The sequence below is a fragment of the Thamnophis elegans genome, chromosome 10, assembly GCF_009769535.1.
Source record: "Thamnophis elegans isolate rThaEle1 chromosome 10, rThaEle1.pri, whole genome shotgun sequence".
Classification (NCBI taxonomy): domain Eukaryota; kingdom Metazoa; phylum Chordata; class Lepidosauria; order Squamata; family Colubridae; genus Thamnophis; species Thamnophis elegans.
Window position 1 is genome coordinate 40,390,949 of NC_045550.1, and position 14,133 is coordinate 40,405,081.

General features: G+C 36.5%; 1 protein-coding gene across 1 annotated transcript; it reads left to right on the plus strand.

The window, feature by feature from the left end:
- Window positions 1-8,559: 8,559 nt before the first annotated feature.
- On the plus strand, window positions 8,560-12,129 carry ZBTB38 (zinc finger and BTB domain containing 38). Its single transcript, XM_032225999.1, has one exon. The coding sequence runs from the start codon at window positions 8,563-8,565 to the stop codon at window positions 12,127-12,129; it is 3,567 nt and encodes a 1,188-aa protein (XP_032081890.1). The 5' UTR covers window positions 8,560-8,562.
- Window positions 12,130-14,133: the final 2,004 nt, after the last annotated feature.

The window sequence follows — 14,133 nt, forward strand, 5'->3', positions numbered from 1 at the left end:
GCTGCCTATACTACTACATACATTGCACACATATCTAGAAATGCATAGATGCCACATGAGGTGAGAAGAAAAACACACACAGAGACACTGATAGAGCAACACTGATTAAGTTGCATACATATCCTGAGCAGTATGAAGGAACAAAGCGCGCACGCACGCACACACACACACACACACACACACACAACTTTGTTTCACCAAGCAGCATGAGATGGAATGTGATGCAGGGAACAACAACAAAAAAAGTAGCCAAAATCTGTTCATGCTATAGTTAGGTGCAAGTGTAGATACAGTTTTTGTCAGTAATGACCAATTGGGTGAAAATTTTATTAAAAAATAGAGTGACTATAATGCAAAAATTCAACTTTATAACTGTCAGTGGTGTTAGCTGAAAAACAACATTGCAAAGATGAAAAATATATTGAAACTTCTACTGTGGAAACAGCAAGATATATTCTTGGTATTGGAGTTACAAGACACGTGGATTAATTTTTTCATGTCCTTTGTTGTATGTACATTAGTATACTCGTCTGAGTTGCATTCTCAAGTGTAGCATTGTAGGGGGGAGGGAGGGAGAGAGAGAAAATGGAAGCTGAGGGTAGTAAGCTACAGTTTTCTAAGATCAGTTGTCTGATCTTAGAAAAGCACAGTTGTCTGTGCTTTCTGACTCATTTCAGTTAATATAATAGAATCTTAAAAACCTTAGAAAAGTTTCCTTTTGAGTCATTTGTAAAAATTATGTATTTGGTAATTATTAACACAAAAAAATATATTCATAAGACCCCACCAACCACTTTTTCCAATGTTTTTAATGACTAAAAACATACTATATTCAGGACGCTGATAGAGAGATTGTGCTATTTCTAACATGTATCATTATCCTCAGCAGTCAAAATTATACTGACTTTTGGCAAGATGATTTGATTTATTATCTTCCTTGAATGTTTCCAATCTCCTCTTTCTTTATTTTTTTAATATTTTTTTTATTTTTTATTTAAAACAAACACAACATCCTTCTTTACATGCTGTAGAAAGTGTATCAGTTGGTTACAGAAAGACTTTCGTGCATCTCTTCTACAGTCAACAAACATAATTCATATTAACTCAAGCATTTTAACTCAAATATTTATACATGTCACCATCATCATATCTTCATTTTCATTTGACTATAATTGTTTAAGCATCCTTCATCATAAAATATACCAAAATTTAATAGATAACCACATACTGGCCACTAATCTCCTCTTTCTTTATCATTTTAATATTGCAATGATTTTCAGATTCAGTGTATGAAAAACTGTCAGAATATTCATGAACTGGAATAGGACATAGCAACAGGTCAGCCATTGGGGACTGGCTGGAATAGGGCATGGTAACAAGGCCAGCCAATGTATAGGCATGGCAACTGGGTCAGCCAATGGGAACTATTTGGTTTCTCAGAGCCATGCCAGATGGATTGGAGCCTGGGCGTTGTTTGCCTATGTAGCTCTAAGTTTGTGCAAGAGAACTAATTAAGCTCTGCAACTCTGAACCGAAACCAATCTCTCCTCTGCCTGTGTTTTGCCTGTAACTACAACCATGTTGGAGAATCCACTATTGGTATTGTATATATTACTTCCTGTGTTATTATGTATATAAAGAGAAGTTAATGAATCCTGCTGAATCAGTTATCTGTGTGTGCTTTCTGGATTTGATTTTTGCAACAATCTCTGACAAAAACGATGTTCCCAAATCAAGATCATGATGATTCCAAATTCCAGTATTGTTGGACATGGGAAAAATGTCCTTTTGACATCTTCCACTCATAGGCCCCTATTCCATGGTCATAAACCATGATGAGTCCTCACATTTATGACCTTTGCAGATCTGCAAAGCAAAGGAAAGCTGAAATAACAGCATAAAATTTTGATGTTTCACTTAGCAGCTATTTTGCCTAATGACTGAGTTGCCAATCCCAATTGTGTTTACTAAATGACATCTATATGTATGATACTAATAATACAATTACAGTCTGCATTGTTGGACAAGAACGTAATATATTGTCGCCAACATGACTAAAGATATGCTAGCTAGGGAATTTGAAATCTATCAAATCTGCAAGAACTAAATTAGGAAAAGTTGGAACATAAGTTCTTTTTATACATAGAAGTTCTAGTGCCCAAATTTACTGGAATAGAAAAGAACGGAAGAAAATGACACTAACCTTGACAATAGTTAATCAGACAGCAATTATCTATTGCCTAAGGGTAGGTATCAGAGTAAGTATCTGGGACATCAGACCCGTGAAGTTTCAAAGAGCTGACCTAATTAATTTACGAGCCTTCAGACAAAGTTCAAAGAAAACCCATTCATTTATTAGGACTAACATCTTGGCACGGACTTCTATGGAGCCGAAACTAAATCTCATTTAATGGCGTCAGAACTTTACCCCCGTGTCCCCTCCCCTCTGCCTGAATCACATTCTCCAACAGGACGTTATGGCAGGGTTCTGGACATGCGCGTTCACATCCCAGTTACAGAAATATGAGACTTTTTATCCTGGCAAAAAGTATGCATGGCATTTTCCCCCCTTCTCAAGTTGATAGTAGTCATTGGTTGGTTTGATACCTCCCATATGGAAGACTTACTGCCTCTGAGATAATGGGTAGTGAAGTTTAACAGGTTTTATATAATTTACCACTACTTCAAGGGGGAAATAACATTTTAACATGGAAAGACTAAAGATGAATTGAAGCTGATCAGGTACAGAGTTGGGGGGTGGGGGAGATGAAGGCAAAAGCATGAAGATAAGAGGTTGCCTTATTTGAAGATGAAAGTGGGGAAAGGAGCTCTATCTTTGTGTATATACCTTGATTTGAAATTATGACATATTGCATCTATTCCTCTTTCTTCAGTTAAAAATTTGGCTTCCAATGAAATAATGTTATAGTTTCTTGCTAACTTACTATGCACCTGACCTCCTACTGTTGTAATTGGTACTATTTTGATTTATTGGCATCTTGGCTTTCATAATTTCTACTTATTTGCCCTCTTCTTTCCTCTAGAATTACTTAGATCTACAAGGATTTTTATCTTCTCTTTGTTCTTGTGGTCACAGTTTACTGTGTTAAAGCATTATCTTGTTTTGGCTATCTTCCAGCATTTCATCTTCTTAGATTGTCTCACTGCTGGGTATTGACTTTGACTTTTCACTCGAGTTTCATTGAGGCATGGTAAAGGTAGCTGTTTTATTATTTTATTCCTTAGGATGCACACTTATATTTCGTAGTTACAGTACTTACTATCATCATTATTAGGCAGCTTAGGGCTATTAGGACTTCTTTGTTACAAGCAAGTAAATATAACACATCAGAATTAAGCTTAGAATAAATAAATATATTCATTACTTTAAGCCAGCACAAAAATCTATTCTGCAACCATATACTAAGCTTATACCTATTCTTACGGATATAATTTTCATATTTAATAAATTTTATTTTAATTCTAGTTATTTTATTTTAGTTTCTTTATGTTTATATTTGTCTATGTGCCATATTCGGTATACAAATTGCAACAAATGGACCCAATATTCATACAAATATTTTGAAACTAAGGAGCAATTTATAGGAAACACTGCTTAAGTTAATTTCCTATAAGGGATTTAAATACAAGGTTAACTTTAAATGGAAATGAATGAAGCTTCAAAGCATTTGAGTCATGACTTGACAGAGTCAAAAGTTAAAAAAATTAAAAGCAAAGACATTCAATTCTTTTGTTTGTATGCTTCATAATGTTCATGTGAACTGTTGGAACTTTCTTTGTAGAGAAAAATAAAATCAAACTCTATCACTTTTAGGGAATTGGTCTGATGTATAAAATCATTATGATATAAAAAATGCTGGGACTCTAGAGAGGGTGCAGAGAAGATCAACAAAGATGATTAGGGAGCTGGAGGCTAAACAGTTGCAGGAACTGGGAATGTTTAGTCCCGTGATGGTGAACCTATGGCACGTGTGCCACAGATGGCACACAGAACCCTCTGTGCGGGCACACCAGCCATCACCCCAGCCAGGCCACCCTGCTGGGGCGCGGCTCTTGCCAGCCAGCTGGTCTTTGGTTCTCTGCCATGCATGCATGGGGGTGGGGCCTTCCCCGATCTCTGCAGTTTTCTCCCCAGTGTGCCCTACCTTTCTCCCCTCAGTGCGCACTAACTTTCTCCTGCATTTCTGCTGTCCATGCCTTCCCTAATCTCTGCAGGTGCCTCTCCATGGCAGGAATGCAGGAGGAAGCTAGGACGTGCTGGGGATTGTGAGGTCCCCCCATGCTCCATTTTGGGTGCTGAAAAGCCTCCTTTTTAGGAGGGGCAAGGTACATGCACAGGAAACATGTCCACAGGGGCAGGGCACATGCACAGGGGGTGTTTGCATTGCATTTTGGGAATTGGAGGACGTGCGCATGCATTCGCTTTGGGCACTCAGCACAAAAAAGGTTAACCATCACTGGTTTAGACTAACTAAGAGAAGTTCTACAAGTGACACAATAGCAGGGGGTCAACCTATTCTCCAAAGCACCTACAGTCAAAATAAGAAGTAATGGATGGAAACTCATAAAAGAGGGCTACAACCTAGAACTAAAAAGAAATTTCCTGATGGAGAGAACAACTAATCAGTATAATAGCTTGCCTCCAGAAGTCATGGGTGCTCCATCACTGTAAGTTTTTAAGAAGAGATTGGGCAGCCATTTGTCTGGAATGGTACAACTCTCCTGTTAAGCAGAGGTTTGGACTAGAAGACCTCCAAGGCCTCTTCCAAATCTGTTATTCTTTATTCTCTGCCTTACCAGAGAAGGAAAATAGTCCATCTTTCTTTAACTATAGAACTGTATCTTCAGAGATAGTACGGCTATCTCATCAGTTGCAGAACAATAACTCTTACACACTTGCTGAATCAGTCACACGATGGCTGTCATGACTCAAAATGTTTGCAAATCAGAACCCTCGGTTTTGTCACTGTTCTACCAGTCCATCATCTATACTCTGTAACAACTATGGGTACTCAATCTCCTGATTTCATGAGGACAATTTTTGTAGCAGTGCAATCTGAGACAAGTATATGGATGTTGAAAATTTGTGGATAATTTTAATAAATTCCAGTATCTGATAGTGGTATTTAATCAGTTATGAGTAAATAGGAAATATAAAATAATGATTGTGCTCATTATTTATATAAGGCAAATTCACTCCATAGGAAGTCTTGGTGTTACAGTAAATAAAGCAGGATTTGTTAGTTACAAATGACTAATATGTAATTTGGCAACTTAGAAATAGATCACTCGTGTTACTAAAATTATATTTCTTATTTTCTTTTTCCCAATAGTCTGATGCAGTGTTTTTCAACCACTGTGCCGCGGCACACTAGTGTGCCGTGACATAGTGTAAGGTGTGCCATGGGAAAATTACTTTATATATAGTCAATATAGGCACAGAGTTAAAAAATTTTAACATTTTCTAATGGTGGTGTGCCTCGTGATTTTTTTCATGAAAAAAGTGTGCCTTTGCACAAAAAGGTTGAAAAACACTGGTCTGATGTACTCTCCTTTGATCTGAGCTCCATCTTGTGGTCACATACAAGACAAAAGATAATGCAAGAATAGATAATAGGAAGTAGGGGCATAACAGGAAAAAATCCCATTTAGAGATTCATACAGTACATCCTGTTTCAGGTAAATTTAAGGCATTAGTTATTCCAGGGATTCAGCTGGTTCAGACACTCAGAAAATATCTATGGTCAAACATGCAAGTTGTTTTCTAGACTGAATTCAGGAGGAATATGTTTTTTCTGTGTGTGGAAGTAGTGCTGTGCAGAATTGATTAATTCAGCAATGAACATTCCACTTCAATCTTTCTATTGAAGATTATTTTTTTCATATTGGCCTTCAAATGTGCAGAAATAGATAAATGATGGTGATGATGAAGAGATAGATAGATAGATAGATAGATAGATAGATAGATAGATAGACAGACAGAGACAGACAGACAGACAGACAGACAGACAGTTTCCAACAGAAAAATGAAAATATGCAATGAAAAATATTTTGCCTCCAGAAATTCTAGCAATCACCCAGTTTTAAAAATGAAAAATAGTTGTTAAAATGGAGATGCATACATTTTGTGAATATTACTGTAAAAAGAAAGTTATAACCATCAAAATCATTCAATGTTCCTTGAAGATTGTTTATGGAGTTTATTAGGGAATGATGTAGCAAATAATTTCAACTGTGAAAATAATGATATGCTACTCCCAAAAATGATATACAGCTGATGTATGGAGAGAATAGGAAGGCAATAAATTTGTAAATTTCATTAGTTCACAATGTCAGAAGACAAAGCCGACCGCCTTCATTATTGGGTTAAACCAATAATCAAATAATCAAAGGCTGTTTTTAAAGAAATCAGTGAAGTGGCATGTGTCTCCAGACTTTCAAATAGTTTAGGACTTCTGCCTGCCTACCTATTTATCGTGTTTGTCTGTCCGTCTATCCCTCCATCCATCCATCTGATTGCTAGGAGTCACAAAATCAATCATTCATGGTCTTCAACGATAGAGGAATATCATAGGAAGGACAGGGATTACATATCTCAGAACAGCAATTAAAACTATATTACATCATAGCTTGCTTAAAGAAAAAAATATTTCACTTCTCGCTCTACCTTTCCTAATACATGTTATTATTTTTCTGCTCTGTTTTGTAGGCATGTTTTAAGCTGTATAAATCATAAATGTTAGCTATAATTGCTGCCCTACTCCTGGGGCACATTCAAATGGCCCCTTTTCTTTTGACATGACTCTGTTAAAACTTGGCATTTGTTTTTTCCATGAACAATGAAAAATTATTGCAGGCAATCCTCATTTGGTGACCATAACTGGGACTGGCAACTCAAACGCTAAGCAAATTGGATGCTAAGTAAAACTGTGACTGTGCTTATTATCTTACTTCAGTTTTTCTTGGCTTTGCAGCCCTAAGAAGGTCATAAATATGAGGATTGTCATAAAGTTACTTTTTCATCACCATTGTAACTGTGAATTATTGCTAAACAAGGCAGTTGCTTAATGAGAACTCACTGTAATTCTATTTTGCAGATTGTGTTTCATTTCAGGGTCTTACATAAGTGATTCTAGGCTGGTTGGTTGCATCTTGACTTTTATTTTTATCCTAATTATAGAGGGGAAAGTGTATGCCACTGGGGTCAATCCTGATTGAAGCAGTTTGTAATTCCTGTAAAATGAATGAACAAATGAATAAATGAAATCTCTCTCTTTAATAGTGTTTGTGATATGAAGAGTTGCAGCTGCTTTAATAAGTTTCAGATACATGTTCAGGGCATATTCTTGCATATTTTGAAGCTGCAGAGCCCTGAGCAATATGGGAATCGTGTTTACAAGATAGGCAACCAAATAAATGCAATAAATAAATATGAAGATCTCCCCTTAATTCAGTCATTCCAAATCTCCTTCTCCCTTTGTTTAACTTTCCACTTTGTTCAGCATCTTTCCCCTTGCCCACCAGAAACACTCTTATTTAGGTATATAAGAGCTGGACTATAAATCTTCAGGCACCATTAGATGGCAGCAAAGGGTAATGCTTTTCTGCGTTTCCTTCTAGCAGATCATGATTGTCCAAATGTTGCTGCATGTCTGTGTATCATGGCTATGTTGAAGCTGTGGTACAAGATACAGGTAGTGATGGGAAATCTACCTGGCCTAGTTTAACCAAAATTATGCCATTGTTTTAGTTCACGGTCCTATAAAGCCTGTCTAGTGCTATTTGCCTACCTGTTTAAGCATTATGTATCAAACTCTTTTATTTTACCCCCTGATCTATGAGAGTAAGGAAGTCATTATATCCTCTCCACACACCGCCATCATGCCTAGAGGGTTGAAGCTGTTGGGAAATGCAAAACTATGTCATCATGACATAATCACAGATTTCAGCAATGATTTGTATACAAGACTAACTGTTCATTGATGATCAAGCAGCAATTCTCCATAGCAACAATTCAGATTTTGTTTTGTGGCAAAATAGTCTGATGAATACACATAACATACACTGAAATTGGGGGGGGGGGAGAAAGCTAGCATTGTAATGATAATGGTGGATAGCTTTCTGTGATTTTTAAAAAAATGTTCTTTGGAAAAAGAAGCTGACACTGATTGACTGGTGGTTTATGACTTCCTCTGCTCAGTCATAACAGTGTCACTGCTCTGGTATAATCTGCACTGGAGATCAGATTCCTTGTTGACTTTTTAAAAAGTCCTGAAAACAGAACTATTCTTGAGGTATTCTCTGAACTTTATATTTGTCCACTTTTTCTTTGTTGTTCTTGTTGGTTGTTTACTGGGCACTGGAGATTTTTATGGTCTCATTATGTTTTAATTACACTGCAGATGTTTTACTTTGTACATACTGTGGGTATATATTGTATGCAAGTGACAGAGTGATTAGCTTGTGATGGGGTATATGAGGACCAGAAGTAAGTTAGCATTTGAACTTGTTGATTTTAAAATCTCTTCTTTATTTAAACAGATGACCATCATGTCCCATTTAAAGGATCTCAAAGATGACTTCCACAGTGACACCGTCCTTTCCATATTAAATGAACAACGCATTCGGGGCATTTTATGTGATGTCACCATAATTGTAGAAGACACCAAATTCAAAGCCCATAGTAATGTCCTGGCTGCTTCAAGCCTTTATTTCAAAAATATATTTTGGAGTCATACCATCTGCATTTCTGGACATGTGTTGGAACTAGATGGCCTCAAGGCTGAAGTATTCACAGAAATACTTAATTACATCTACAGTTCTACAGTAATTGTTAAAAAACAAGAGTCTGTTGTGGATCTTGCAGCTGCTGGCAAAAAATTGGGAATATCTTTTTTAGAAGATCTTACAGAAAAGAGCCTTTCCGGTTCCTCTTGTCTGTATTCATTTTGCAATACTGAAAAAAATGATGTGAAAGAAGAAAAAAGACAGGAAGACTCAGCCGTTACAAATGGACCAAGAATCACAAATGCATACTCGATTTTTGAAACTGAAAATAGTAATAATTTGTTTTCTCCTCTTGACCTGAGGGCAAGTTTTAAAAAAACGCCTGAAACAAATAAAGCATCCAATAGCGATCTGGACAGGACTGATGCATGCAAAGAGGTTGAGAGAGCCAGCACATTAGCGGAACATTCCTATGCTGTTACAACAGGTTGCAATGCTTTGCAACAAAATTCTTTTTATTATGAAAACACTCCACTTTATAAAACTGGTGAAGATTGTTCTGAAACTGCCGAGTCAGTGCCTCTAGTTAAATTAGCAACACAGTCATATAATGCACCAAAGGCTAGATTTAACTCCCAGATCACAGATGCTCCTACTGTAAAGACATCAATCCACCAGGGAAGCAGTTCAGCGGCTCCCCATAAAGTCATTAATGACCTCAGCCATTCTTTTCAAAAATCTCAGCTGAATAAAACCAATATTCTCTCTTCGAAGGAAGATGAAAATAAATCTGATAACCTTTCTGGATCAATAGCCACGGACATTCCACACCCTTATAACTGCAATTGTTGTACTAAATCATTTAATGATAAAACTCAGTTAAGCGTTCTTCATTCACAATCTCAAGAGACTTCAGTTTGCAAATATTGTAGCAAACAGTTTGAAAATATTGCTGGACTAGAGACTCATGAACAAGCATGTAGGGGTCCGAACAATTTTTGTGCTGAAAATGAACAGAATAGTCTGGATAATTTTGTTCCTTCAAATGAAAAAATTGGCACCTCGTATGTAAGCCCGGAGCCCACAGAAACTGAAAATGAGTTTACTGATTATCCTGCCACAAATGGCGCAATGCCAGAAACAGACCATTTTGTTAAAGTTGTTGGTGGACAGATACTATATACTTGCAGTGTTTGTAAACGTACCTATGTTACCTTGTCCAGCCTCCGAAGACATTCAAATGTTCATTCTTGGAGAAGAACTTATCCTTGCCATTATTGCAACAAAGTCTTTGCATTAGCAGAATACCGAACCAGACATGAAATTTGGCACACAGGTGAAAGGCGATACCAATGTATCTTCTGTCTTGAGACCTTTATGACATACTATATACTCAAGAACCATCAGAAATCTTTTCATGCAATTGATCACCGACTTGGTGTAAACAAGAAAACAGCTAATGGTGGCTTGAAACCAAATGTATATCCTTACAAACTTTACAGGCTTTTGCCTATGAAATGTAAAAGGGCACCATATAAGAGTTATGGAAACTCATCATATGAAAGTGTACAAGTTAATGAAGTTCCATCTAGCACCTGTATTATTCAGAATACTGTCACTTCTGAACTGGCATCCTTGAATTTTGAACACAGTATGTTGCCAAGTTCCAGCATTTCTTTGGATAACTCTCCATGTGGTGATGCTACAGCAACCTCTGAAAATCCTCCAAATGTTTCTTCCTGGAAAATTTCATCAAGGACAGATATTAATAATACTCCCACTAACAGAAGGACATTATCTTCTGTTGAGGATTCTGGTCCTCAGGAATATGATTCCTCTAATCAAACAATTAGTAATAGCAATTCCCATGAGAATTCAACCTCTGTTATTAGCTATAACAATTCAGCATCTTCAGTTATAGTTCATAGTGGAAGAGTTTCATCTGTGATAATGCACAGTAATGCTGTCAAGGCAGTAGGAAAAAGTGATAAGGGAACTTCAGATATTGCAATCAGTCAAGGAGCCAGCAATGATCTTATACATGAGTCAGACAATGGCAATAGTAGAACAAAAACCAATAAAGAAAAGAAAAAGATGCCTCTATATGACAGAGAAGCAACTTCAAAGGAGGTAAAATATACAACGAATACAGGGATAGCTTCTAACCCATCTACACATATCTTTGAAACTTCAAGCAAGACTGAAACTTATATCGCAAAACCTGCACTGCCAGGAACATCTGCTGACAGCAATGTTGCTCCACTTTGTCAAATAACAGTTAAAATTGGAAATGAAGCTATTGTGAAAAGACATATTTTGGGGTCCAAATTGTTTTACAAAAAAGGCAGAAGATCTAAATATGAATCCAAAGACGATCAGACAGTTCAGGTTGCAGAACGGGAAAAGAGAAGCCTGTCTCGAGTCTGTCCATCAGACTACATTGAAAGTGAAATGGGCGATGATATCAGTGACCATGACTCTAATGATAAACCTTGGCGGCCATATTACAATTACAAACCAAAAAAGAAATCTAAACAACTAAGAAAAATGAGAAAAGCAAAATGGAGAGAAAAATACAGGAGCAGAAATTCCTGTCAGGAAAGCGAGAAGACCTATGTCACCACTTATGCTCTTAGGAATATTCCTGAAGAGAAGGTCTGTAATCAAGAAGAGAAAATGCCAGATCTTAACTGTAAGCTCTGTGAAAGGGAGAACACATCTACAGAAATATCCCATGATCACTCACCCCGGGAGACCACAGAGTCTGAGTCTTTCACTTGTGATTTATGCCAAAAGCATTTCCAGAGCTCTTCCACCCTAAGGATGCACAAGCGGTGTCATACGGGGGAGAAACCCTACTTTTGCAAAACCTGCGGGAAAAGTTTCTCCATCTCCAGCAATTTACAGAAGCATGAACGCACCCATTCTGCTGTCAAGGATTTTATCTGTCAACACTGTAACAAAGCATTCAGCCTCAACGAAACACTCAAAATACACGAGAGAATCCATACAGGAGAAAAGCGCTACCACTGTCAGTTTTGTTTTCAGAGCTTCTTATATCTTTCCACCAAAAGGAATCATGAGCAAAGGCATAAGCGTGAGCACACTGGGAAAGGCTATGCGTGTTTTCAGTGCCCCAAGATTTGTAAGACGGCAGCTGCTCTTGGGATGCACCAGAAGAAGCATTTGTTTAAACCACCCAAGCAAGAGGACAGAAAAGATTGTTTGTTTAATGAAAGCTCAAAATCATATAAAAGTCAACATGTCTTTGATTCAGAGAAACAGGAAACAGCTAAACCTCTGCTAACTAAACACATAACTGATGCAGAGGGTTACAAAGCCAGTAATATTCAGAATGCCACATTGGATGTTGGACTCTGAGTAAGAAAAGGGTGTGGCAAGAAAGAAAAGAGAGAGATGAAAGGCCATAGATGCAAGTAATTAATGCAAGAAATAAATAAATAAATCCCAATTTACAGAAGTTCTTAAAACTTGAGATATATATTTTTCACATAAATATATTGCATACTTTACATTTTAAATGTGCCATACAAAGCAAAATTTGGAAACTATAATGAAGCTGATAAAGCCTAAAAAAGTATAAGGAGATATTAATATCAATCAGAAGAAAGTTTATGTAGAAAAGAATACGCTTAACTGAAATGTTTAAAAGGATATTATAAAGAATTTAGTTGAATTCAAAATATAACTTGTTAATGATATCTATCATTTTGGGCAACTAAAAAATGAGTAATATCCATTCAGAACATAGTAGGGTTAAAGTGTTTTCTGCTAGAAGAAAATACATTATATCTTCCTAACTAGAATTTGTTCAAAGGTCAACACTGTTCTAAAATTTTAATTTAGCCCTAGTTTAATGTGTACACAATAAGTATCTGGTTAAGATTCTAGCATTTGTTATTTGATTAGTCCACTCACCCATTCTGAAGTCTGAACATGCTGTTACAAAACAATTTTGTAAGAGGTTATGATTGGTTCATCACACAGTCAGATGTATTATTATAATAAATATTTATATTCTTAACATGTACCACAATGTGTCATGAGCTCATTATATATTAGTGCTATCATCTTTGCAGACTGATGTGCAAGTGAAGTTTAAATGATAGCATTATACACAATTCCTCCATGAGCATAGTTAGTTACACACATGGAATAAGGTCTCTGTCTTGAAGAGACTTTTCTTACCATTAGTCTGTGGCTCTACAAGCACCAGAACATTCAGACTATCAATTCAATGCCCATGTCTGTCTGCTTTATACAATGATTTCTCCCCATTGACTTGGTCCAGGCTTGACTTGTCCTCTGAGAAGAAATAATTTGCAAGAATCCAGTACAGGAACAAGTGGCTGGATAAAATATGAAATTTCTCCATGGAATCTTCCTAAATTTACACCCGATGTTTCAAATTTGATCCTAAATATACATTCAAGGCCCAAAAAGGGGAGGAGAGGCACCACTGATCTTATTTTAAGTATACTAGTGCACTCTTGAGTGTGAAGATAGTTTTGGTACCTTCATTTAATCCAAGACCAACACTATCATATTTGGATTTACTGAATTGTATTCCAAATTGAGTTTCCTAGAGTTTTACATAGTCATCCAGCTAGTTTGTGTAATGTACCACAGAATTTAAATACTCCAATCCTAACCTCAAAGATGTATAGAACTGTCTACCTGAATAATTTAATGTGGTTTTTCAGTATTACTTTGTATTTGCATACTTAATGGGCACACTGTGCACACACCCCTCTCCTAATATTTCAATAATAATAATGTGACCAACCATAATATATTGATTTTTTTACTACTAAAAATTAGGAATGTTGTAAAAATGCATCATTACCCAGAAATGAATTAAACCTGCACAGAAATTTTGATAATTCTACATAAGGTGGTTCTTCTGTAAGCTTTTTGAAAAGAAATTCTTGTTATCATCTCCTCTGCTGATATTTCCTATGTCTATAGAGGTTGTGAATTATCTGCATTATACTAAGAGAAGATTTCCCTACCCAACAGGCTATATAAATGCCATTTTCTTTTTTAAAAAAAAAGCTTATCTGAAGAGGTAACATGTTTCTAAGAGATCATCCTTTTATATTATAGTTGTAACTCTGCACCATTAGTGATTTGGGTTGCATACTCTATTCAACAACTTTGTACCAACCACAAAGTTAATCAAATATACTTGAAAGGGTTTGGGTTATTGTTTTCCTTTTCTCTCTCTCTCTCTCTCTCTCTCTCTCTCTCTCCTCTCTCTCTCTCTCTCTCTCTCTCTCTTTTCTTAATCTTTTTTGTTTTCCTGAGCACTATGGGTTTTTTTTTCTATTTGAAATTAACATCCTTCAAATAAAGATATCTCCA

Excerpts from the sequence above, each read along its gene's own strand:
- ZBTB38 (XM_032225999.1), top strand. The coding sequence starts at position 8,563 with ATGACCATCATGTCCCATTTAAAGGATCTCAAAGATGACTTCCACAGT.